Source organism: Drosophila gunungcola, unplaced genomic scaffold, assembly GCF_025200985.1.
Source record: "Drosophila gunungcola strain Sukarami unplaced genomic scaffold, Dgunungcola_SK_2 000001F, whole genome shotgun sequence".
NCBI lineage: Eukaryota > Metazoa > Arthropoda > Insecta > Diptera > Drosophilidae > Drosophila > Drosophila gunungcola.
In genome coordinates, this window is record NW_026453197.1 from 17,591,655 (window position 1) to 17,618,153 (window position 26,499).

Genomic DNA, 26,499 nt, shown 5'->3' on the forward strand with positions numbered 1-26,499 from the left:
TAATAAATGAATAAAGCCCAAAGTCAATCGATTAATGCAAATGTAAATTAGATAGATGCGTTTGTGAATATATTTCAATATAATCAGGGGATTAGAATGAGCTTGTATTTTCCATTAACAAAATTATGGCTAAAAAGTGGTTGAAATGCGTTATTTTCTCTATTTATTTTGTCACGTTCTAGCACAAAAAAATCCATAATTGGCACTAACCAATTCTTTTTGCTCACAGCCATCATTTTCTATGCGCAATATGTGACATCGAAAAGTTGTACCAATTTAATTTGACTTTGATCGCCAGCTGACGCAAATGTCGGGCATGATGACATGTCCCCCATCGTTTATCGTTATACGGATATAACCCTCCCAGCAGGCGAAAATCAGCAACATTAGAGGGCGAACATGTCTCATTTTGTTTATGGATTTACATCAGGACAAGCTGTGACCGAATGGCCAACGAAATGCCATGTTATTGTAATTTAAATCGTTGATTTTTATGAAAACTGTATTAACAGATGAACAGTTTTTTATGGCAGAGTCACTAAAAAAATAATATGCATTGACACTTTCGTTTATTTGCGAGAAAACTTTCAGCTTTTTATAGACAGAAAAACACTCGTTCGTCCCATTAAGATTAGTGATTCATATTTATATTTTTTCGTTTCTGCGAGTCTTTAAAATCAGAATACTTATGAGGGGGCGATGTTGGGAAAAAGTTTTGTATCGTGTCCATAGATGGCAGTGATGGGCTTCTGTGTTTTATTGCCCAAGGAGTCGAGCAATCGCAGAGGACTTCATAAATCACAGAAGTTTGTTTTTGGCCATGAAAAGGCTTACGGGGGTTTATCAAAATGAAAATTTATTGGCGCTTGGAATTTTAGATTTATGTATTTCCACCACCATTTTCCAACCGATTCTAAGAAATTCGCATTTCATTGACAAGGGACAAGGATATTTTAGAAAGTATTTTTTGTTAGCGGCAGCTTTAATGAAAGTCTTTCAGGGAATTTATATAATGAAAACACAATTTTGGTTTCAATATTGATAGAAAAATTATTCCTTTCGGTTTACAGAGGTAAACCAATTCTCTTTTTCTTTACAATAAAATCATCTCCATACGCAATTATTCGTTTGCAGTTTCATTTTTCAAAACAAACACATTTGTGGCCCTGGTAGCCGCAGCTCCTGGACTCCGGATTAATTTTCATTTAAATTCAAGTTGGTTAAATATGCAAAAAGTCCTTCGGTGCAGCAGGACCTGCTGGGAAAACTGTTGGAGTGTTTCGGTGTCCGGCTAGTTAACGAACCATTTTGCCACTTTGAGTAGTTATTAAAATTGCAAAAGTCCATTTGCGTCACCTTTTCGAGCGTAAAATCTTCTGCGGCTAACCGCAGAGACACAAATTGAGAATGGACAGGAGTTCTGGTGACAGTTCACACTGTTTTTAAATTCTTATATGGATGAGGAGGAGAACTCTCCTCCCTTTTCATTCCAAATTCAATATGGTTTTCACTTTTATGCAGTTTATGCTCGCTTATTAATGCGAAAACAGTTACTGTGGATCCCCAGCAAACTTGTCTAATCTTCAAAGGCAACCACAACCCTTTTCGTTCACCGGGCGAGTGGATAATTTTTAGCTTTGAAACAAAAAACCCCTGGGCTAGAATGCATAATTCATAATCTCCTTTCTTAAACTTTGATGGCTGAACTTTTTAATCGGATTCCCTGGAATAAAATTCTCTTGCTCGATAGCCAGCAACCACCACATCATCATCGTATCGGTAGTTTTCTCTCCGCTTTCTGAGCTACTTTTTCTCAGCACATTTTTGGTCAAAAAGCGCTTTAGGGTATCGAAGTTTGCCTATCTCACCGCAAAATAGATAAATTGCGTATTATTTTGCTCTTCCATCGGAATTTCTTTTTGCCCAATTTCGATTTCCCCCGGCACATTAGAGTTTTTTTATACTATATGTACATGTGATAACTTTGTCCAACTTGTAACGAAGGGGTATTAAAATGCTGAAGATTCCAGCCAACTGATAATGCAAGATGTGTGCACATTTAATGAACAAAGTTTTGATGTAGACTTGGAAATACAAGAAAAAGTTGTGTTCTCAATTAAATTTGCTTAGGCAAGGTATAGACTTCTGCTACATAGACGTCCCAATTAGTTATAAATTTTATAAATATATGAATTGCTATCTCAATTCAATTTGTGCTGACCCCATATCCTGTGCAAAAATATCCTTTTCCCTGTATTTCTTTCAGATTTCCTTGTTTCTATATTCCACCTGTAGTAGTAATTCCGTAAATACGAAATGTATGACTTCCCGTAATATTTTCACCCAAAAAGTTGCTGGGGAAAAGTCCGGAGCACTTGGGAAAGGTGCTGTGGCACGTCGGAAACGTGTTCAAGGCGGCCACTTGTTTCGCATAATGTGACATTTTCCCGGGAAAGTTGCGGCAAGTGTGCGAAAATGTTTCGTTATTTATGTATGCGCCTGTTGCAGTTCACAGTCCCCAGTTCCCAGTTCGCCGTTGCAACTTCTTCGGTCATTTGTTTCTTGTTTTTGCGTTGTTTGAAATGTTTGGAGCAACTTTGGCCCCGGGCCTAGGCCCTATATACCATAATATATACCATCTACCATCTAAAAAGTGCCAGTGGTTGGTCGGAGTGGAGTGGAGTGTCACTGGTTGTTCGTTGGTGGCTCAGCAGCTGGTGAGCGAATAAATCACGTATTTAAACAAGTTGCCCAAACTTGCAGGCCAGTGTAAACAGGGCACGTGCAGAACTTTGGTTTATGACAAATGTTCGCAGCATTTCGCAGGGCAAAACAAAGCGATAACAGGTTCTGTGGTATCTCGAAATCTACATTCCGATTAAAACTAAATTAATATTAAACTGAAATGTATAAACTGATAAACAAAATGGAAAAGTTTAAGTAAATATTCGGCTTTTTGAATCCAAAATTTTATGTTTCATATTTAACTTTAATACAAAATATAATAAATGCAATGCATATTAAGTTTTATGATTTAGTTTTACAAATTTTAATTAACGCCGAAACTATTAGACAAAAAATGGGTTCAGTTTGTTCAAATGCTTTGTACATAAGATTAATATGCTTTAAATTTAAGTTAAATTTTAAGATATTTTTATTACTTTTGTTTTTCCTAGTGAAAAAAAAAAATATTTTATTAATAAAACTAAATAATTAATATCCTAAGAGTAGAGCAAGAGACCGTCCTTGTCGTCCTCCAATCGCCTTTCCCACACCAATTTATATGTGAGATCCCCCACCAGCAATCCCTGCTGCTCCTCCAAAGTTGGATATCCATTCTTGAACCTGGCCAGGATTGGCAGAAATGCACCTAAGGCCGCCCTTGTTTCGCTGTGACTCGAGGAGTGCAGGACCAAAACGAATCCTGTGGGAAAGATGGCGAATCTCACGCCCAAATCTTCGAAAGTGTAGGTGATAAAGGGTCGCTTGCTGCGGTTATGAGTAACCTCCTCCGGATGCCGACGAATCATCAGCTCCAGATCGAGTTTAAATGGCATATTGAAAGAGGCATTCACAATATTCTTGCTAAAATTATTCACATCCGCCTTGTAGTCCAGATTCTGCAGTATTCTAACGACCTTGAACAGGGCACGCCTTGCCGAATCAACGGATAAAGCGGTGGACACAATCTTGCCACCTGGAGTGATCTTCACCAGGGCACTGGGATGGGTCACCTTCACGGAGACGGAAGGATGACTACCCGGATCGTAGCGGGAATCGATCAGCAGCAGGCACAGTTCGTACATATTGAATCGGCAGCTGACATCCATGACACAAGTGAAGGGTCTGTAGAGCAACTGCAGCTGCTTCTCCACCTGGGCCAGTTTGCCCACATCCTCAAAAATATTCACATAGTCTATATCTAAGTCGTTTCCCATCAGATCACCCTTTATGTTGGCCTTTTTCCAGGAAAAATCAATAGGACTCTTCATAAAAAAATTCTTGTAAAAGTCACTAATTTCCGGCTTTGGATTCTTAATATCCACCTCTTCCCTTACGAAACTATGATCATTTGGGCAAAGTTTATCAAATAGTTTGTCCAGATTGGACATGTTACCATCACGATTTTCCTCATCCTTTAGGCAGTCAGGTTTTTTCTCATCTCTATATCTTTCAAGAAAAAAAGATCAAATTAAATAAAAACTAAATGAAGAACTTACTCCTCATCATCTAGTGGTTTGAATATATTATTTATGGCATCCATTTAATTATTTTTTTTTTAGCTATATTACACTTAAAGGCTTGTATTTTTGTATTTGCCAAACAAAAATATATGTAGATATGTAGAGTATGTCTCTGAATCACTGAAAGAAAAAGCAAAACTTCAACTTAATATAACAACTCATTGATGTTTACAAAAATAATATTTTTAATTAATTTTTAATTTTCGTTTGATTTGTTTGTGAAAAACTATAAAACATCTATTAATTAGGATGACTGAGGTATTATTTATTTATTTATTTTATAACTAATTTTTTTAAATGAACTTTTTTTTATTTACTTTGCATGCTTTTTTACTAAATACGCTCCACATAAAAAATGCATTAATTACGCAACCTAAAACCCAATGCCAGAAGAATTGTCATCCCACCATTAAGGTGTTTTATTGCCTCTCATTTATCAATCAGCGAATGAATATATAATAACGAATGAAATATTTCTTCATTTATTTTTATAATTCGGAATTATGGATGCAAATGAATCACTCTGATTGGCGAAAGCAAAGCGTTAATCCCATCTTTCATTTGGCTGAGTAATTGCATTGGCCATCTGATGCCACTTTACAAGGCCCGCATATCAGTTAGCCATAAAATCTAGATGGTTATGGCCCATTTGTTGCTGTGTTGTTATTTTGAGCACATGACAAACTATTACAAATTACCAGCGACAAAGGCGCTGGATGAAAAAACGTCCAGACATTTGAGTTAACTTATGCGCTTGTCAAGCTTATATTTACACCCAGTTGACCATATTTTATGTCGATTCCGGTTATGAAATTTACAGAGCTGTCAGAAAGAGTTCGGCGACATTTTAGTAAATATTGAAATTTAATCAAGCAAAGTGCAGTGCACACACACGCGTACTGTGTGCTCTTTGTATATACATATATGTGTGTGTGTATGTATGGCAGGACTACAAGGATATGAACACGTCCACCCTCAGACACCTGTCACCATCGTCCACCCACAATTTGCAGGATGATGGTCCTGTTCTGTCCCTCTCCCTCTGTTTGGGTTATACAATCCTTGGGTATGTGTGTGTGTGTGTGTGTGTCCGTGTGTGTTTGTCGAAGTCAACAATCAATTGAATCGATTTCATTTTACAAATTGCGTTGAATTTTGTGGTGCAGCCACCACCAGCTGCAATTGACGGCGAAGCCAACGGCAACAATAACGAGCCCTGGCTGGTTTACTCCATATATCTGCAGATATATATATATATATATATCTCAGACCGTTCCACCCCAAACACCCATCTACCCACACACTTGTGGGCATGCAGATTGGAAGCACACTTTCTCAGACAGACTGACTTTGATGGTCAATTGCAACGCGCAACAGCTTCTAATTGGAAGGTAACTTCGTGAGGAATTACCAAATAATCAAATAACTAAAGATGTACAGCCAAGATACTGCACTGACTCAATGGCCAAATATCGATTGGTTTTTTCCTTTGTGCAGAAAATATGCAAAAATAGCTCATACTAAGCTGGCTCGATTTAAGTTTCATTGGCCTGGCTTTGCCTATTTCACAAATTCAGATAAAACACTTTACAAAATGGTACGTGGTTGTTTTGCATTGAAAGTACCTTTTTTTTTTGGAATTATAATAAAAAGATATTGAACTGAGGATATATTATTAAGCAAATTAAGATTGTATTTGGTAACTTTATATTTTATAACTTGACTTTTTAGAAAAGTTAGGTACTTAACGTTTATATATTATTTGAAGATTCATTTGGTAATTCACTTTTTTTTCAAAATGAATTCATATTTAAAACAATCATTTGGTTACTTTTCTTTATTGAGATCCATAAAAAAAAAATGATGTCGAGTCAAATAGACAGCATTTTAATTAAAATTGGTTCTTCACTATATATATATATATATGTAAGGTAATTAACGTTATAAATAATTATATATTTTTTTGTGTGCTAAATATTTCAGAGTGTATTTCGCAGAAGCCCGTAAACCCATTTGTCATACACGAAATTGCAATTTAGACCCTAGCCCACATAATGCCCGTGCTTAAATCGATTATAGACCATTACAGGCGACGCCTACGCAGTGCGCAATTAATATGCTTTTGGATTTGGGGTTTCGTTTCGGGGGTTTGAGTATTTCGAACAGGAATAGGAATAGGATTTGGACTAGGAATGGGAATGCGAATGTAAATGCGAATGGAATTGAAAGTGGGGCCTTGGGACCGCGGCACTGCATCTGCAATTTTGTGCTGCTGTAATTAAAAGTTGTGGCGCCAACTGTGGCCAGGATAAGGGTTTAACCGGAATGGGTCGAATTGGAGTCGTTTGGGGGGCGTAACCACCTCCGCAGGCCACTCATTCTAATTCAAATTGAAGTGGCGTTTTTGTGTTGTGCAAGTAATTAGAACATAAAGTGGAATCGAAGCGCCACGGCCAAGCCAAATTACATTTGTCGGAGTCAGTCGACGCTTTTTTCGACCCCAGCGATGGACAATCGGAGATAAGTGCAGGCAGGCATGAAATATAGCAAATAAAGCATTGGGGCGGATGGGTTTTTCTCCATTTTTTTTTTTCGGTTGTGGTTGTTGGTGGGTGCACTCGAATAAAATGTCGCCGACACGCAATGTTTTCATTTAGCTAATAGTCATTGGGCAAGCGACGAGTAACAATTCGAATAATTACAATTCCTTTGCGGCTGGGAATTGGAGAGGTAATGGGTTTCGGTTCTGGGATTCGGGGATTCGGGGACGGGTCGTATAATCATTTTGTGCTTCCTAATGTTTTTATTTCAGCTGGAAAATTGATTAAGATCCCTAGAGGCATTTGTAGTTGTACAAATGTTTGAGATCAATAATTTTTACGAAATGAAACAAGAAACAATTGTCAATAGTTTTCCCTTAAACTGAAAAAAATTTGTGATTTATTTGTCTTAAAACTTTATCGTATTCGTTTGGCTTAAGAAAGTCTTTAATCCGATTTTAGAAATTGATTTTGTTGATTTAATTTTATAGAATTTTATTTCAAAAGATATTAAGTCAGGGCTTTATTATTAAGCTTGTTAAGAAAATACTCTTTCAAACAAATTGTTCTTTTGTTATAAATACATTCGTAATTATATCTAGAAAATATATTTTTAGCCAACACGTTCCTATCTAAGTCAAGAATCAATTACTAAGACTTTTGAAAGTTCTTTGTAAAAGTAACAAGTGACAAAAATAATTTTTGATAATTTTTTCCGAACATAAAATCCTTATCCTCAACCAAAGATCTTTTTCTGTCCAAAAACTTTATCGTTTTCGGTTGGCTTTGGAAAGTCTTCAATCCGATTGACACATTAATAAATGTGTTGCCAATGCCAATGACAGTTTTTCCTCGATTCTAGCCATCGCCTGCGAAACAGAGTGTTAAGTGCATTGGAAACTTTTCCCACTCGTCCTTTCGCTCTTTTCCTTACTTCCTTTTTCCCCCGCTTTTTTTTTAGTATTTTTATGGACTCCCTTCTTTTTCCTGTGTGCACTGCTGCCACGCATGGTCATCATGGGGGAGTCCCGCAACTTAAATTGAATCCCCCACCGATACCCCTCTCTCGAGGGAACTTGGCAACTTTGCTGGCTGTCGTTTCTGCTGAAGGTGTTCATGCGTGCCAAGAAATCAATAGAAAAAGTTTGAAATTACAAAATTGGAAAGAAAACAAATAGTGGTAGGAACGAGCAAAATAAACAAACAAATGAACGGGTAGGAGGATACATACTCCTCCAAGGAGCAGGCTTTGGATGCCGGCAGGATGTTAGCATTGGCCAGCCCCAAAGGCAAACAAATCCTCTGACTCTGACAAATGCTGAAAAGTTTAACTGCAACTTTTTATGCGCCGTTTCCCCTTTTTTTATTATTCGACTGCAGTGCGTGGAGTGGCCCGAGCTAAGGGATTATCAACATGGATGTACTTGGAATGGTTTTGCTGGAAAGGGACTTCATCACATGGCCACATACGGACTTTTTCGCCGAACAATGGTCGCGTGAAAATGTTGGCTTAAAAGGATCAAAGGAGGTGAGAAAATATTTTTGGATAAACATACATATATATTCTGGCAAGTAATTCCAGTGCATTTTATAAATATAATGTGTATACAACTTAAATTCGTTTCAAAATTTAAATGTCTACAGTCGTAGAATTAGTCTACGAATTTACTTCTAATTTCCAATTCGTATTGACTTCAACACCACACACCCTTAATAAATTTCTATTTATATTTACTATTCCACAAAATTTGTAAATTTTCAAAAGTTTTAGCAAAAGAGGTTAGCATAGCTCTGACAAACTCAAAGTCCTGAAGAGGCCTAATCTTCAATTTCGCGATGGCAATCCATTAGCATTGGAAAGCTGACGCCCGGAGAGCCGCATTAATGTCACGATGGTCACTGCTGATGTCACATCTGTCTCCGGGCATCGCGAGCCTGGAATCCTGACACACCCATAAATTACGCCATCGCTGGTGTTTAATGCCGGCAACATTTTGTTGCAGAAACAGCATCCTCAGCCAATTTCCCGCCGTTTTCAGCCATCAGAAGTCGTGATTTATGCCCGTCGAGTGCAACGAAATAAAATTGGTTGCATAAGAGGCGAATATTGACGCGATCGCCGGCCAAGTGGGTGATTTATAGGCCGTTTATCGGTGACTCGACTGTTATGGTAGTAGCAATTTCTGGCAGTTGGCTAATCCCATGGCAATAGCTACTTTTTAGATTTAAATAATATAAGATATAAATCAGAATAAGATATATAGTGAATAATTTAAATAAGCTTTCTTAAGAATCAAAAAGTAAGTATTAAGAAGTAGTAAAACATAACTGGTAAAAAAAAACACAATTTGGAACCTTTTTTAGGGTTTTTTTAAATTATGTAACTGGGTGCCATAAACTGAGAGCCTTAAAACAGAGGTTTCCGTAAGACATTTGCTTTTTTTCGGTAATTTCCCCAAGGCATTTCCCCAGCATAACTAAAACCTCCATCCGATTCCAGTGCGTGCATGTAGGTGTTTCTGGTAAAAAGTTTCCTTTTTTATTCGGTAATCCTGTGGCAGCGGTGGTTGAAAATGGAGCTCTGGAGAAGGGTGAAAAAGGGATTGTCAGAGCTCCTAATTGCAACTCTAGTTGTCAATTGGCGGGATACATGATGCTCCTGGTGGCGACGACATCAATACCCAAGCTCAAGCGCGGCCAAATCGATACACAAACACGTGGGTGCTTTGCTTTCAATCACAACGTTGCGTATACGCTACGTTGGAGGATATCTGTCACTCAACGAGAAGCCACCGGCTTATTCACGCTCCACCACGGATATTCTTGGCTTACCCCGTGGATTTGCAGTCATTTCATATCTCAAGTGGCAAAGTGGCAGCGGTTTACCTTTTTTCGTAACGAAAAACGACTTGGCCTCAGAACGACTTTCAGATAAAAATGCATAATTAAACAGCCGAGGAACGAGAACGCAGCTGATGTCGGCCTCGACCTCTCCGGCATAAATTCGCAGCCACCGCATCATAATGTCCGCAAATCCTGGACCTTTGCAATTTTAATAAGCACTCGAGAATGAAAAGGAGTCACCTGGCGAGCCCGTCTTTAAGGAATTTTAATGGGCTTTTGGCTGGGGCAGAACGGACGTTGGACGTTGCCGCAGTTTACCCTTTGCATATTTAATGCCTGAATTTTAATGAAAATTAAATCGAAATGCTTGTCGCCCGGCCACCGACACCTGGTGGTCCGTCGTCTACGCATCTGCGATTTATATTTAATCCTTTTTTTCCCACTCTGGAGCAACTCGACCCCTGACCCTCCTCCCTTTGCAGTTGCATATGCCACTGGTTTTGGCCCCAAACAAATGGCAAATGGCCACGGGCGGCAAATAAAACATGGCCCACTGATTGATGACTTTGACTTTTGGCCATAATTTATCATAGATACCAGACAGCCAGCCAGCCAGCGGCCATTGTTTGGCTCTTGTCAATGCCGGCGAGAAAAACAGCAGATTCAGCAGCTACACTTGGGAAAAAGTTCTAAGAAAATTATTAGGAGTACAACGTTAACAGCGTGAAGTCTACAAAATAATGTTTATAGAAATAAATGTATGTAGTATGTCATTATTTGGTTGATAAATTCTGTAGTCATTGGCCAAGCAACATTGTAATGTGCTAAAATGTCAACAAAAATATTTAAAACCATTACTAAAAAATAAATATTATTTTTTTTCATCATTTTTTCCAAGTGTATTCTAGAACACATAGCCGGCGGCAACAGATGACGCTCATTCCGTTGAAAAATGTGCAGAAAAGTGTCATAAGCGGGTAGAGCCTGAGAAGACGAGCAGTCGAGGCCGAAAAACTAATTGCAGCAAATAATAAAAACTAATAGGCTGTCGAAAAACGGCAACTAACCCAGGACACGCCCCCAAACCGCCGCCCCCCAAGGCCATGAAAAATGACAGCGTGGAAAACTGCAAGGATCATCATCATGAATCATCATCAGAGTCGTCACACGCAAACAGAAAACAGAGAAAACAGAGAGCAGCAAACAGTGAGACAGTCGGATGGAGCGACTTCGAAGATGCGAGGAAGTTAATGTCCTGTCAGGAAGTCGCTGCCTCGTTGCGCCCTTAAACGTCACAAATTGCGGCAGGGAATGTTTTTTGGGGAGGGGGAGTGGGGTGGCAAATGGGGGAGTGACACGTGGGTTACAAGCACATTATCTTCCTGGCCTCCAACCCCCTCCACCCACCAAAGTATTTTCCCTACAAGGATGTGAATATATTTCACAGCTTCAGGTGGAGGAGGAAAAAAAATAGGGAGAGACAGGTGTCCTGAGACAGGCGCGTTCATTTGAGACGCTCACATGTCAAAAGTTTTCCCCACCAAAGTTCTCAGTGCGACAGGAAAACTTTTAACCAAAAGAAAAGAGCGATAATATGTTGGTTTTTCACAGCCTTTACAATTTTATTGCTTTTTAAATAAATCAATTACAATTCTATCAGCGTTATGCATGATGTGATTGATATTTTTTATACTTATTTTTCTACTATTGCATAAATTGATAATTAATTAATAATTACAATTTTTTAGTGCTGTGGATAATAAATATTTGAATTGGTTTTCAATATGAATTCAAAAATTTATGAATGATTTTGAATTACGGTGCACACAAATTATTACCAAAAGCTCTAATTTTCGTTCATAGTCAAACTTTGCCAGACCTACTCTTTGATTTTTAAGAGGTATCTCTTTAAAGATTCAAGGGCTAATTGCCGAGTTCAATGAAGGTTTTTAAAGTCTGCCTGTTTGCGGGAGCATCAGGTATCCACGACAGCCGCCTTTTCCTTTGTCATTGTTGACATTTCACGGTTCCGATCACCGCAAGTGGGCGAGCCACTCAATTGACGATACTTTGTCATGTGCGGCCAATTAGCAATGGCAACTGCCACGGCTGGCAGACAAACAGAACCCGCTGGATGGCATAGAAATCCGGGAAAAACGCTGGCAGCTCGAAAAAACCATCGACTCAGACCTCAACTAAGCAACGAACAATGCGGCGCATTTTTGCAGCAATCTGTGCTCATTTTTATGAGTTCTGTTGACGACTCCCTTCACTTCACTTCACTTCGCCAAACCAAACCAAACGACAGCCTGACGGACTGCTGTTCAAATGGGAAATAGAGACATGTTGGCTTTTCTGCTTCCGATTTGCAGCAGTTAACGTTTCATATATATGAGAAGGATGCACTGGAAATAAATTACAGATCAAGACAAATTTAAGATTTCTTGTTTTATAGAATTCACATCTCTTAAACACCAAATCAAAATGTTTTTGGGCTTGAATTATTAAATCGCATAAAAATAATTTTTCATAACAATAATAGGGTTAATGTTTAAAACTGTAGAATACATTAATGAATAACAAACATTACATATAAACAATTTATTAATTCTTCCAAGACATTCATCTATTGAAAACAAAAATTAAATTATGGCATTTGTACAACTTTTTAAGATAAGATAGTTATATTAATAAATTCTACTATATTTTTTGTAAATTTTAAACATCATTTGAAATTATATTTAAAAAAAACATTCTAAAAATTATTTTTTGTAGCAAACTTTGGCATATTGCATATATGGTACCATTGTACCATTTTAAAACATTTGAATGATTAATTTTAGTCAAATATTGATAAACAAAAAATAATTTTTCATTCCAAAGAATATTTTTAATAATCCTAACTATAATTTTTTTCGAGTGCAGCTTTTTTCATTGTTGCGCAAGCAAATACAGAGCCACCCACATTCAGGCAGATGGCTCACTGGGCGAACAAGAGCAGGCCACATATGCTAATACACGGAGGCAGTCGACCATGGCATGTAGTAGCCCCACTAACATCGCTTCCACCCACTCAAAACCAAGCCGGTCACGTCAACTAATCCCTGGGAAATTGTTCGAGCAACGCAGTGAAAGTTTGCCGAAAAAGCAACTGCACAATTATTAGGCATTAGGATGGAATTTAAATGTTTCCAGCTCTACCAGCACAGGCTAATCGCCTCCTTGCTGAGTGATCCCGGATTGATGGCCTCCATCTTGCGCATTCCCTTGCTGTCCACCACGTAGACCTCAAAATTCCGCTGGTTGATGATCAGACGCCTCTGGATCTCCAGGACGCACTTCCTCATCAAGGAGTAGGCCTCCGCTTGGGTGAGCTGCGAGTGCCAGAATCTCTGAAGGATGCTGCCGCAGAACATACTGCCCCATCCGTGGCCAGCGTGATTGATGGGCTGAGCGGCGCCATAGGAGTCGATGTAGTGCAGGTCGGGACCCTCGACGGCATCGAATCCTGCCAGCAGCATGGCCACCTGGTACCGCGTGTTCGTTCTTATGTAATCCGCCAGTGTTTTCCGTGTGAAATGGGCCGCTGCCTTGGCACTCAGGTGATATCCGTTGGCAACCTTGTACAGGTGCAGGTTCTTCGATATGTAGTCCGTGAACTGTAGCGTATCGCCGCCATCGCCCACTGTGGCCATTATGTTGAAGTCCGAGAGGCGGTGTATTTTTGATTGATCTAAATGTAAAGTGAGAATAAGTCAATATAAATCTAATTCTTTTCACTGATTTAAATACTTCAATATATTTCAAATAATTTAAATACAAGGTATAATTATCCCATTAAATATAAAAAAAAATTAATATTTAAAAAAATATAATCAAACGAATATTAAAACAAGAATCACTGCAGTTGAGTACCCCAACTATAGTTATCAGTACTCTTTTAGTCAATTAAAATCAAAATGTTCCGGCAGATGTTATGGAAAGCTAATATGAAGGCATATCTGACTGCATGCAATAACAATCCACTGGTAACGGGTATACATTTTAAATTATTAATAAATAAAACTTTAAATTCCACTTGAACAAGAAATTTTGACAAAAGTTTATTTTGTATGTTGGTGTCTTAATATTTTCTCTTGAAAGAAGGCATGCATTTTAAGCTTTATTAATCGCTAACTTTAATCCAAATCCCGTATAATTACCATCTTTCATAAAAATCAGGGACTTGGCCTGCATCGTATCCGAAGCGAGCATCACAAAGTCGGGTCCCTTGATCCCCAGAATAGTTTCCATTGCCATGGTTACAATAAATTTGATTAAAGTGATTTATCCACCGTGCGTATTTGCGTGTGTTTTCTGTGGCTACTTATGTAATGTGTGCTACTACTTGATTTTTTTATATTTGAGTAAAATAACCCAGCTACTGTTTTTTGAGTTTTAGGAACCCTGATTATCTCTGTCGGTCATCAGGGTGAAAAAGGAGTAGGCTCCCTTCCAGCAGGCCACAAAGGTGCTTAGGTGGATGGGAACTAGATCGCCGGCGAGAAGAAGCTGCTGTCTCTTGGTCCGCTCCCCCAGGATCAGCATGTTTCCTCGGTAGACGGGGCTCTGATCCACCCAGTTGCTGCAGAAAACCGCATAGTGAAGCTCTGCGAAGCTCTCCTTCACCATGGTGCCATAATAGCACAGCGGAAAGGTCTCCACGGTGAAGACCAATAGAAAACACACGTAGTAAACGCGTTCCGCCAAAGTTCGCACATAAAACACTAGGCCAAAACTGGCCACTGCAATATTAATGCCAGTCACGAAAAACTGCACCAGCATGGGGTAGGAAATAAAGGAGTGGATCACCTCCAACAAGCTATTAGGGATATAAATAGTTATTAAAAATGAAAGATAAATATAAGGTATATACCGATAGAGTGTGTTCTGATCCTTGATGCAGTTAAGCAAATCCTCCTCATTTTCCCTATGACTCTTCGAACCATATCCAATGTTTGAGATACGCAGGATCAGTAGCTGGCATTGTTCGGAAACCATTCACAATGCTGAAGGTGGAAAGGAGTCCCCAGCATAATTCACCAGGACTTGAAAGAAAATTCCAATTTCCTCGAGTAACAACGACCAAATGAGGCTGTCATCGAGTTTTTCCAGTCGAATGGAAGTCGCATGGGTAATGGCAAACTTCTCTCCTTCTTAAAAACAAACGAAATCCCTATGTTCATTATAACAAATAGATAGATAACCATAAATAGCTTGGACATCCATTGCAGTTTCTGGGTCATCTTTTGGTGGCGGACTAGCTGATCCTCTCCAGAAACTCGGGCATCCAGTTGCGCAATTAACTCCTGAATCTCAACCAATTTTGTCAGTTGGGTCACATAGATCGAGAACTTTAGGAACGTGGCAAGCGATGTGACCGTCAGACTGAAGTTTATGTTGTTATCCATCGGATTTTCGTTGCTGAACAGCGACATCATCAGCATGGTCGTTGGAAAAAATACAAACATGTTTAACAACATCGCCCAACTCCAGTATTTTCCCTCGCTGAGATCAAAGGCGCCAGCGATTCTCCAAGCCAACACCTGCTTACGAAAGTAGTCGATTCTTGGCGTTCCGCTGAGTTCCATTTCGAGTTCCCGATTTTCCTTCACTGATTTACCCCTGCCAGGTGGTAACCCATTTTATAGCACCTTTTTGTGCCATTTGCACAATTTGCCGGGGGTTATTAACTGGCAAATTAAATCATTATCGTGCTTTAGAAGGTCGCTTTTTTATCGACAGTACCGAGCCATAGCCAAAACTTGGGAAAAAGGCCACCTTTTTTGGGGTGAATTTATTCTAATTAATCAATAATATGCAGCTACTGATAACTCATAAAATTATATTGATCTTTGTGATACACTACTCCCTAAAGTCCTAATAATTTGTTTGTGTTTTATTCAATGAGAAGCTAAATGGCTTTATTAACTTGAAGTAACATTTACTAGTTTATGTTTAATTTAAATATAAAAAAAATTAATAAGATTTACTAGTTCATGTAAAATTTTTAAATAAAAAAACATAATATATAAAAATTATCAAGTTTTATCTTCTTGTTGATGGATTGCCCATAGATGCCCATTTGAATGAATCACGAACACTTCTTTCATTTAAAATAAAATTTGCTGGTTTAATTTAAATATTAGAAAAATACAAAATGAGACAAAGTTACTGACCATTTCTTCATGCTTTAACTTTGTGGTGAAGGATTGCCCATAACTTCGGCTCTCAAGGACTGCTGGTTGATGTGATCCAGCTTTGTAATGCCCTCTCGGCTAATCATGAACACATCGAAGTTACGCAAATTGATCACGAGTCTTTTATGGATTTCAGCCACACATTTTTGGATGATATTGTAGGCGAACCTCCGGTCCAACTGAGGCTTGTATAACTCCTCGAAAATGGGTGTGCAAAACTTAATGCCCGATCCGTGGCCCCCAAAGCTTATGGGAACCGAGGAGCCATACTGATCGATGTAGTGCAACTCTGGACCACTAGACGGATCGAACCCGGCAACTAAAAGTGCCACCTCGTAACTCACTTTACTTCTGTGATAGGCGGACAAATTGGTCCGAGTAAAATGAACCGCTCCGCGAATGGTGAGGTCATAGCCATTGGCCAATTTGTAGAGTTCCAGATTACGGAGAATAAAGTCCGAGAACTGCAGCGAATCGCCACCGTGGCCCACAGCTGCCAGCATAGAGTAGTCCGTCAGGCGGTAGATCTTTGAGTTGTCTATGAATATATTCCCCTTAAGATAACTCTTTAAATAACTTAGTAGCAACTCACTATCATCCAGCAACATCACCGACTTCACTTTCATGGTATCCGAGGCCAACATGACGAAGTCCGGTCCCTTAATGCCCAAAATCGTTTCCATTTTAAATATTTCTTAAATATGTTAGGTGTGAGATTTGCAGTTAAATATTTTGTATATTTGAGTGCCCGATTCCCAGGCCTTCTTTATAATTTAACCCTTAACAACGGATTTTAATGGATTTTTGTTTAATAGATCGAGATTTTTTACACTTTTATTATGAATAAAGAATATAGCTTTACACTAACTGAGATTTTTTTAAATTATGAAATTTAAACAATATGTTAAGAGGTAAAACCTTTTTTAAAAATTAATAAAAATTTAAACAAATCTAATAAAATATAATGGCCAATACAAGCTTAACCAATCGAAAATACAAATAATTACAAATATTAAAATACAACTACAGAAAATCCATCAATTAATGAAAATATAATAACTTACTTAAAATCAAGTATTCTTGAATTACAGATGTACTCTTCGCACCATATAACACCACGCATATGTCGCATTCTCATTGCATTTTAAAATGTTCGGGGGTCGTAAGTATCCTGCGTGTCCTGTCACCAAAGTCCTTCCCACTTCTCCGTTCCTTCGACCAAAACCAAGCCACCCAACCAATCTCGTCTGCGTCCATTTCCGTTTGGTTTGTGCCACCATTAGGGGCACTTAAAAAGCACTTAGTTGTGTTTCATTGAAATAATTTTCAGCATTTCCGCACTTGAACACGATTTTCATTATCCGTTAGCTGCATTTTACTATCCCCCATTGTCTGCACTTTTAATGTGATGGAAATTCGCGCCATTCTGAATAATTATTGCATCTATTTGTGAAATGGAAATATTTCCGCAATTAAAAACATATTTTCTAGCACACTTCAAGTAATGACGACCATTCCATCCTCATCCTCATTCAGATTCTCATTGCCGTTCGCACATCCTTTGTGTTTGCCATTTCAGGCATTTATCCTGCAATTAAATGCGCGAGCTGCAAACTGCGAAGCAAGCAAAAGTTAATGCCGCTTTTTGGGTTTATAAAATGGATTGCTGGTCGCGGGGCTTACATTGATTTCAGGTTCTTCAAGGAATCTAGGGTGAGGGTCTCATTTTGGCTATAACACAAATACATTTATTGTAGGGCGATGTATAACAAAATGCTACACTGGTATAAAATGTAGTAGTATTTTGTAATCAATTAAATATTTGTCCCTTAAATGTTCATCTTTGATCATATTTAACTTACAAAATGTGCATTTAAATCAAATGCTAACTATTTTAATTCTAATATTTTTCTCATTAAGCAATTCAATATGTATTGTATTTAATACTATGATTGAATATGATATTTTAAAAAGTCAGATATTTATTTTTATAACCACGTTTTTTATTAATGTAGATTCTATAGAACAAAATATATGTGTTATTTTTAAAAATTGAATTTAACCCTTTGGCAATACCATGCATTTGTTTTAAAATAGTAAAAGTAATCAAAAATTGAAAAGTCGAATATTCCTTCTGGCCAACTCAACGAAGTGATAATTAATTTAAGCCTACATATTTGAAAAGAGTATCAAATGAAAAAAAAAAACATAATAAACTGACATAAACAAACAATCGATATGAATTAAATTTGCAGTTGAATTCCCGACGATTGGGGGAGCATGAGTTCCGGGGCTGGTGAAAATGACATTTACGATGACGAACCGGAGCTTAATCCGATTTGAGAACACCAAGGATGAGGACGAATGGAAGCGGACATTAATATTTTTCAATGTCGATATTTCGGGGCGAGTGAGCTGTGACCGCCGAAACGAGATTACAACGCCAAGGACCTCGGACTGCAATGAAAAGCGTGAGTTGATTAACGACATTTCCCAAGCGTCTAATAACTCAAATGTACAAATACTATACACAAAAACAGGACGAAATCCCGGCGGAGGATTGGATAATCCAATTACGGAAAGTGCGATGTCATGTGGGGCACCATATAATTTCTATGCTCACAGTCATGATGATTTCGATCACGGGATTTATAAGCGACGCAGAAGAGATAATGCTGCCTATTTCGACAGTCTTAGGCACTTTCATTATAGAACTGTTAAAACTAGAAGGGGTATTGGTGGCTCGGTTTCCCCATACCGTTCAATAGATTCTGCGAATTTTAATTTCTCTCCAGACTACGAAAATGGAAATGAAAATCCTGAATACTACGAGGAAGCGGAACCCTGCCATAGGATCGAGGTAGCTTCTGAATATTCTGAAGAAGAGGAAGCTCCGAGACATTACCATAAGCCAAATACGTATTTCAAAGATGAAAGTCCCTATACTAAAAGACATCGAAAATCTCGCATACCGGCACCTTATGAAAGATATTATCGTCATCCCAAAGAATCTTATCATATTTATAAAAGAGATTATAGAGATCCACAATCAAGAAGTTACGAGTATAGACCAAGAAGAATGCATAGACAAACTTCAGGATCTTTGCCACCCGAATATGCTTTAAATTATAATACTCAAGACTACAAAGAATATAAAAATAGGAATAGATATCAGGCACCCTATGTGCCAGACCATAATTATGAAGAAAATTACGAAGAGCAACCAAGTAAAATCTACCAAAACCAATATGCACAATCAAATCATTACGATTACACAGAGTATTACGAACAAAGGAAACCTTTTCCAAAACCACAACCTAAGTACAAAAGATATGTAAATCAATCCACATACAAGGATATAACCGATTCTTTAAACTATCCTTCAAAAATGTATGAAACTGAACGAAAGTCGGAATTCAAAAATGAGAATATGCCACTTTATAGAGCACCCCAAATAAAATACAATAGGTGCAAAAGCTATCACCAACCAGAGAAAAATATACCCAGAAAAAGTTTCAATCAGCATGCGGAGACTAAAGAATCTACGATTAAACACGATACATTGCCCAAAGATATTTTAGGTCTTGCTCCGCCCAAAAAATATGAGCAGCATTTTAACGACCCAGGCGAAAGAATTTATAAGCAAAATACATCTCAAATGTCCTCTAGAAAAAGATACATTCATGATAATGGAGAGCGGTCCGTGCCCAACACCTCTAAAAAATATTTTACAGAAGAAATTCCTCTTAGAAAAAACCTTATTAACATCAAAAATGAAGTCCTCAGTCCGCAGATGAGCTTTAAAAACTGAACCTCCTAAATATTTGGATAAATCTGATCGTCACAAAAATCGGAGTTATCGTAAATGTTTAGCTGATCGTAAGAAGTCTGTAGACTTTGTTCAGTTTAAGAATTTAAATGTGGGCTCAGAGATTCCACATAGAATTCGTGAAAGCGCCAAAACACCATCTTCATTTTTTTTCACCATTGATATACCCTACAAGAAAAAGGAGCACAGGCCAAAAAGTGAATATATACCAAAAAGATCGTATTCGGGCTGTGAAGCTTTAATTAGTGATTTAAACTCAACTTTCAAAACAAAAGAGGGAACATGTTATTTAGATGACAATTGTACAACGCATAAGTTACTTACACCAGAACCATCTTATTATGATGTTGAACATAATAGGAAACGCAATACGCTGAGGCAAAAAATGTCGAAATTTTTTAAAAAGTCTAAAACTTGCTTGAAAAGATCGAAGATTTTTAACCACAATTCTAAAGTTCAATTTCACCCAACTTGTTATCACAACGAAAAGACCGATTCTGCTTTAAACTCACCGAAGTCAAGTAACCAATCTTTAAAAGCGGAAAATAAAAAAGTTCCTTCAAAGGAAAATGTATTCCAAAAAGATTTATCCAGGATGGGAAAGGGATGCCATTACCCCACAGTTTTCAGGGGAAAAAGCATCCAGCTGCCCGAAAATGATAATGATATTTACCATGAATACTCCATGTACAACGTATTGAGCTCGGCCAACCACCGCTCGAAGGTAAATAACGATGACTATGATCGTGGATTAAGTAAACGAACAAGTCAATATTTCAGACCCAGTGGTGATCTGTGTCCTGGGAATGGGAATTCCTGCAAAGTATCAGATCGCGTGGCCAGCGGAAATGGCAGTCCTTTTAAAAGTGAAGAGCCAATCAAACCAAGTCAAATAAATGTCTGCCTTACGATTCAAGCAACAGATTTTGTTTAACAGGCAGCCCTAGGATTGTATCATCCAAAGTTATAAGAGGTCATGGCTTATCCAGCAAAAGTAATGATCTTACAGAAAAAACAGATTTAAATTTGGAGGATGAAATAGGTATATCACCCAATCTTTCTTCATCAACACAATCTAGCGTTAGCACATTGCTTGGAAGCGATTCCTCTGCTAGTCAGGAAAATAAGTTTAGGAATGTCAGAAATCCTCAAAATATTTGTTCCTCCACATCGAACAGTTCAGAAAGTTGTTCTTCTATAAATCAAAGAACTGGGAGATCTGAAAAGGATATATATAATAGAAAAAGCATTGAAGCCATTTCGAAGCCACCAGATTTAATCATAAGTAGACCTCCGCAAAACTTTTGCCCCCGCCAACGCAACAACATCAAATGGAGCTTAACTTGCCACTTCAAGTCTTGTAATCCTCAACAGGAACACAATAATTGCTGGACTCCCGATAGAATAGAGAAGAATAGTTTCCGATCTTATGGACCTGGTTTCGGCCATCCAAATAACATTGAAATGTGTTCCAGACCACCGACCTTATTCCAAAGCAATACAAACCAGAGGTCAAGTTTAAAGGAAGTAAACAACGATGAAAGGACTTCTCCCAGAAGTTTAGTAAGCGGATCATCGCTTTGCTCACAGGAAAATCAGGATACAGACGGTAAAAGTGAGAGTGAATGCCACAAATCTCAGAGCCACAATTTTCCAATTAACAATGATAGAAAAATTGAAGTTCCTCCGAGGAAAACTAGCAGTTGGCCGGAATTTGCTCTAAAAATGTCACCCAAAAGTTCTCAATCAAAGATTAATAGAAGCTCAAGTGGTTCTTCGCAAACCAGAAATAAAAGCCGAAGTCTAGAGAAAATACAACTTACCTCCAATCCCGATCCCAATCCAAAGTGTAGTACTCAAAGTGCTGAGGATCAGGAGTCCAAGCAATCTGGGATCCGACGGAATCTTTGCTGCCCAAAATTTATAATCGATTGGGATGAGGAATCCTCCTGCCGAAGGAGCTTTGTGGAGGAACTGAAACGGGAGCTAATGGAGAGCTTCAGAACCGACGAGCGAATTGAGTCTCCAAGGCCTTTTCTTCGACCCACTTCGCACATAAAGATATTTCCCTGTGTTCCCGAAAGTACAATAAGCCAACCCAGTCTGAATTTCAATCCAAATTTATTCCACAGGCCAGAATGTGTAGTCTGCTGGGCACCTTTCTCTAAGCCACAGACATATTTATGAGAAGTGGTGTATATATATTAACTTGATTCATAGTTAGGGACCTAGTTTCCAAGGGACTGTGTCTTAGAGCTAGTCCTCAGCATAGTGACAGTAAACTATAGGAACAGTTATAATTTATAATTTTAAAATCTCTATTATTTTTCTTTTAAAACAAATAATAAATCGCAAAAGCACAATAAAAAAAATACAATACAAAATAAAAATTAAAAAAATTAAAACATAAGCTTTTGTTTATCCGAAAGTGGTAAAACGATTGGAACCGATATGGTAAGAATACCACGCATGGTCAATATGGCTGATATTTTCGATTTATCCACATTCTCGGGCATACAAATTTCTCTTTTGATATCCATATCGTTTTTATAGGCTAGAAGATAAACGTGGCCGTCTTTGAGCTGGATGGTAATGTTCTCCACTGGAAAATCTTTCATGTTGAACTCCCAGGTTAAGAACTTCGCGGCTTCCGATTGATTTTTATATGCTCTCAGATTCTTAGTACTTTTAATTTTATTTAGAATTCTGACGCACTCGTAAACATCTCGTTCCAGTTGGTTAACTCTTAAGTCGTATTCGGAACGCATTAATATAAACTCCTGGGATATTGTTGAGTTCTTTAGATCGTTTTTTGCTGCCGACATTTTGATATTTTTTTTTTTATAAAGTTAAATATTATGTCCTCAAAAGCAAAGGTAAGCTTGTTAGATACATTTATTTTATTTACTTTGGTAATCTACAGAATTAAATTTCTGTGTGATAGCAGCTTTTTTTTAATATGTTTAACAAACATTTTTGTAAGCATTTATACTTAAAATCATTTGTTTATTTGATATTTTCTAAGTAGTTGCTATTCGTTTTTATTTATTTATTAATTAATTGTAATCGAATAGCCCCAAAAAGCTTGACAGTGTGACAGGCCCTAATCGAACTAAATTTATCGATAACATCAGCCACTACCACGCTGTGCGTGAACTAAAGTTAAATTTTCAAGAACAAAAAGTGATTTGTTTTTAGTTTTCCAAGCATAATGAGCGATGAGCAGCCGATGGACGTGGATCTGGGCCCCTCGTTCAGCATCCGGGACTACGTGGTGAACCAGAAGATGGGCTCCGGCTCCTTTGGGGACATCTACCAGGCCAGGCACCGCCAGACGGGGCTCCTGGTGGCCTTGAAGATCGAGCAAAGTAATGCCAGCAGCAGGCAGTTGTGCTTCGAGTATCAGCTGTATAACATACTGCGCCATGGCACTGGCATTCCAAGGGTCTACCATTTCAAAGCGGCCAGGACATACAATGTGCTGGTAATGGAGCTGCTGGGTCCCTCGCTGGAAGACCTCTTTAACGTTTGCGAACGGAGATTCTCCCTGAAAACGGTGCTCATGCTGGCGGAGCAGATGATTGAACGGGTGGAGTTCCTCCACTCCCATAAGTTTCTTCATCGCGACATCAAGCCCGACAACTTCCTCATGGGCAGAGGTGACACCAGGAATCGTGTATACCTAATAGATCTGGGCCTGGCCAAGCGATACTGGAGTGTGGTGGAGAACAAGCATGTACGGCACATGATGGGCAGTCACTTGACTGGCACTGCGCGCTACGCCTCCGTAAATGCCCTGACTGGAGGAACACAATCCAGGCGGGACGACCTGGAGTCGCTGGGCTATGTCATCATGTACTTCCTAAGGGGCAACCTGCCCTGGCAGGGCCTCAAAGCCAACTCCAAGATGCAGAAGCACGAGATGATAGCCGAGATGAAGATGTCCACGCGGCTAGACGACCTGTGCCTTGGTTATCCCGAGGAGCTCTACCACTTCATTGACTACAGCCGTGCCTTGGGCTTCGAGGAGCAGCCCAACTACCAGGCCATCATTCGATCCTTTGTGGATCTACTCCACAGTCTGAAGATCACCAACGACAAGATATACGACTGGGACACACTTAGCCATAAGAAGGAGCAGCTGGCCCAGGAGAAACACGAGGAGGAGGAGGAAGTCGAAATAGAAATAGAAATGCTGTAGCCATGTTCAATGTGTGTTAAATGTAAAGACGGCTCTGACTTTTCCAGTGGCCTGTCAGAAATGCCAATTTAAAATACACAAGCTGCCAGCTACCAAAATGAGTCCAATTAACAAAGCTGGGATTTGTGCAACGTTTGCATTCTGGGGGCAGATTCGAGTGGAGGAGAGATTCTGGAGCAGCAGCTGGCAGCAATGTCCGTCAGAACGGATGGGATGGCAGCAAAAGTCAATGGTGCTGCTGCTGCTGCTGCTGATGCTGCTGTTGCTGCACAGATTCAGCATCAGCAGGGCTGGCATCTGGGCATCTAGCAACTTTTGAACAAATGAAAACGTAGCAAATGACAGCATCCAATTTACGTTTGCAATTAAACTGACACCGAACAGACACTTGATTTAGTCGGCAGGCAAAACCCTCAACCAACAACCCTCGAACTTGGCTTCACACATCCACCCACAATTCCCTGGAGCATGTGGAAATGTCGATGTATGGACGTGGCTAGACGAACTTTGCTGGCCAGCAGATTTATGAATATGGAGATATGTATACCAAATGGCTCTTTTATTTGCCTGTTTATGTGGCAGCAAATTTGACCAGCTTCCCATTAGCAGGGATATGGCTACACAGATAGGATTATCACTGCCTTGCGGCACCTGAACATGTTAGTGCAGTCGGCCATCCTTTTGGTTTTATCTTCGGTTTATCCAGATCTGTGCTAAAAACAGTTCTAATTTTGTTGGTACTTTTACGAAAATCAGTTAAAATTCATTTCTGATTTATATGTCAAGGAGAGAAAGAATAGATCAGTACTTTTTGCACAAAGGTTAAAAGTTTGAAAGTCAAAATATTTATTTATTTATCAAGCATTTTTCTTGTTCTGTTATACTGATATATCACCTAATTTTACCCTAATAAGTTTATACTGCAGATACTTTTAAATTTATTATAATTCATTATTTTTTTAATGACTAAAAAAATTGTTATTTGATTGGCACTTTTACCACAATTAATTATAGTTTATTTAGATTTATATTTCAAGGACCGAAATATTAAATTTGAATTGTTTTAATAAAGGTTTATTAATCGTAGTAACAGAGCAATGATACATTTTTTTTATAATTTTATTATTACTGCTAATAGTTTTGGTAATAAAATATTTTTAAGGGACCAAAATTAAACATATTTTAGGCATTTCTGTTAAAAACTTGTAGAAATATGACCCATATTATTGAAAGCCCCGAGTTGCCAATAAATATTTTATAAATACGTATAATAATGACATATCTTTTAATGACCAAAAAAATCGTGTATTTTAAGGATTCACATTAGAAACTTAAGAGCGGAATAATTTTGTGTAATTTCCTGACTTATCTTCAGTGCTAGGTGTGAATTTCGCGGTGTTAATGAGTCATAGCTACACATATAGTATATCAGTGGACTGGACAAAACGGTAGACACCAACGCAAGGGAAATATTAATGCGGACTCCTTATCAAAATTGGCAGCAATCAGCACGCTCGCTTAGCACCTCGTTCATCTAGTGTGGGAAAACCCCCTATCCCAGCACTTTCCCCCACCGTTCATCCTGGGTAGAGTGTGGAGCATTCTGTTTTTCGGGTAGCAGCAGTCAAGTGCCAGGCGGGCTAAAAGCCCTATCAAGGCCAAGTGGCGTGTCAATCGGCCATTAACATGGGTCAGGGCGCTCTCTGCGCCGCCGATAAATAAAAACAAACACCTAGATGGACTACCTACCCACACCCACCAGCCCCCAATTACGCACTTCGAAAACATGCCAAAGGATGAATAAATATGCGAGTCCTAAATGAAGCCGAAACTGATTGAAGAACTCAAAGGGAAGAGTGCTCGAAATAGAAATCTTTACCGCCAGATTTCTTCCACTCTTTGTGGTTGCGGCTCAAAAGAAATTCTTTCATTAAAAAATTAAATGCAGAAACACTTGGGAATTTGTGAGAAAATTGCTCATTAAAAGTTTTCACCTGGAGAGGTGCTCAAGGCGAATCTCGACACTAATTTTCTTTTCATGTAATTATGTGCAGCACAACTGAAGAAGTGGCTCACAAAGAAAACGTGTTCTTTTATTTTTCGCCCGACAATTGTACCTCTACTTGCATTTTTCGCAGCAAGTTTTCCAGCCCGACAAGGAAGCCTTGGGGTTGGTAATGCAAAGGACACAACTTTTTCTGCGACGTGTGTGTGTGTCTCTTGTTTCACTTTCCTCAAATGTAGGTGCTGTGTATATCCAACCATAGTCGCAAATATTAGCCATCTTCATTTGGCATTCGCTTTGCACTTGCCAACTGGTAAATTCAATTGATTTTCATTTTGCATTCCCTGGTGGACTTCAGTCGCCTCGACTGCATCCGCATCAAAGTTTAATATTGGAAAAATAATGTGCACAAATTGAACTTATAAATAAATCAAATCAAAATGTCCTGTACTATGGCAGAAGGACGAGCGCTTGGCTTCGAAGCGCATATTGCGTTTGAAATTGAGTTACATTTAAATATTTTCCCATTTGCAATCGCAAGCGCTCTAAGAAATGCACGTGGAGGTCCGAAGTCCCAGCTGCTCTGACTTAAGCATT

At 38.6% G+C, this 26,499-nt stretch overlaps 7 protein-coding genes across 9 annotated transcripts; 2 read left to right on the forward strand and 5 right to left on the reverse strand.

Moving 5' to 3' along the window:
- Positions 1 to 3,169: 3,169 nt before the first annotated feature.
- LOC128261520 (uncharacterized) lies at positions 3,170 to 4,359 on the reverse strand. Of its 2 annotated transcripts, none has more exons than XM_052995255.1 (2): positions 4,221 to 4,359; positions 3,170 to 4,170 (listed from the first exon to the last, which is right to left on the reverse strand). In XM_052995255.1, the coding sequence occupies exons 1-2, from the start codon at positions 4,262 to 4,264 to the stop codon at positions 3,222 to 3,224; spliced, it is 993 nt and encodes a 330-aa protein (XP_052851215.1). In that variant the 5' UTR covers positions 4,265 to 4,359; the 3' UTR covers positions 3,170 to 3,221. The 2 variants fall into 2 exon arrangements, with proteins under 2 accessions (XP_052851215.1, XP_052851216.1); XM_052995256.1 differs by having other exon boundaries at positions 3,170 to 4,164; positions 4,221 to 4,340.
- Positions 4,360 to 12,486: 8,127 nt separating this feature from the next.
- On the reverse strand, positions 12,487 to 14,041 carry LOC128262484 (probable proteasome subunit beta type-2). Its single transcript, XM_052996763.1, has 2 exons — positions 13,831 to 14,041; positions 12,487 to 13,361 (listed from the first exon to the last, which is right to left on the reverse strand). Exons 1-2 carry the CDS (start codon positions 13,925 to 13,927, stop codon positions 12,826 to 12,828), a joined length of 633 nt encoding a protein of 210 aa, XP_052852723.1. The 5' UTR covers positions 13,928 to 14,041; the 3' UTR covers positions 12,487 to 12,825.
- Positions 14,042 to 14,065: 24 nt separating this feature from the next.
- On the reverse strand, positions 14,066 to 15,261 carry LOC128262481 (odorant receptor 23a). The gene is given in 3 exon segments (XM_052996760.1): positions 14,066 to 14,489; positions 14,544 to 14,751; positions 14,754 to 15,261. Coding segments are annotated over 3 exon segments (1,137 nt in total). The 5' UTR covers positions 15,259 to 15,261.
- A 105-nt stretch (positions 15,262 to 15,366) lies between these two features.
- LOC128262482 (probable proteasome subunit beta type-2) lies at positions 15,367 to 16,619 on the reverse strand. 2 transcript variants are annotated; one of them, XM_052996762.1, is made up of 3 exons: positions 16,460 to 16,619; positions 15,847 to 16,405; positions 15,367 to 15,448 (listed from the first exon to the last, which is right to left on the reverse strand). In XM_052996762.1, the coding sequence occupies exons 1-2, from the start codon at positions 16,548 to 16,550 to the stop codon at positions 15,861 to 15,863; spliced, it is 636 nt and encodes a 211-aa protein (XP_052852722.1). In that variant the 5' UTR covers positions 16,551 to 16,619; the 3' UTR covers positions 15,367 to 15,448; positions 15,847 to 15,860. The 2 variants fall into 2 exon arrangements, with proteins under 2 accessions (XP_052852722.1, XP_052852721.1); XM_052996761.1 differs by lacking the exon at positions 15,367 to 15,448 and adding an exon at positions 15,720 to 15,795.
- A 1,434-nt stretch (positions 16,620 to 18,053) lies between these two features.
- On the forward strand, positions 18,054 to 19,800 carry LOC128262551 (uncharacterized). The gene is made up of 2 exons (XM_052996876.1): positions 18,054 to 18,338; positions 18,408 to 19,800. The coding sequence occupies exons 1-2, from the start codon at positions 18,170 to 18,172 to the stop codon at positions 19,676 to 19,678; spliced, it is 1,440 nt and encodes a 479-aa protein (XP_052852836.1). The 5' UTR covers positions 18,054 to 18,169; the 3' UTR covers positions 19,679 to 19,800.
- Positions 19,801 to 22,095: 2,295 nt separating this feature from the next.
- On the reverse strand, positions 22,096 to 22,544 carry LOC128262092 (uncharacterized). The gene has a single exon (XM_052996143.1). It carries the CDS (start codon positions 22,519 to 22,521, stop codon positions 22,096 to 22,098), a length of 426 nt encoding a protein of 141 aa, XP_052852103.1. The 5' UTR covers positions 22,522 to 22,544.
- Positions 22,545 to 22,733: 189 nt separating this feature from the next.
- On the forward strand, positions 22,734 to 24,124 carry LOC128261366 (uncharacterized). The gene has a single exon (XM_052995030.1). It carries the CDS (start codon positions 22,908 to 22,910, stop codon positions 23,895 to 23,897), a length of 990 nt encoding a protein of 329 aa, XP_052850990.1. The 5' UTR covers positions 22,734 to 22,907; the 3' UTR covers positions 23,898 to 24,124.
- The last annotated feature ends 2,375 nt before the right edge of the window (positions 24,125 to 26,499 follow it).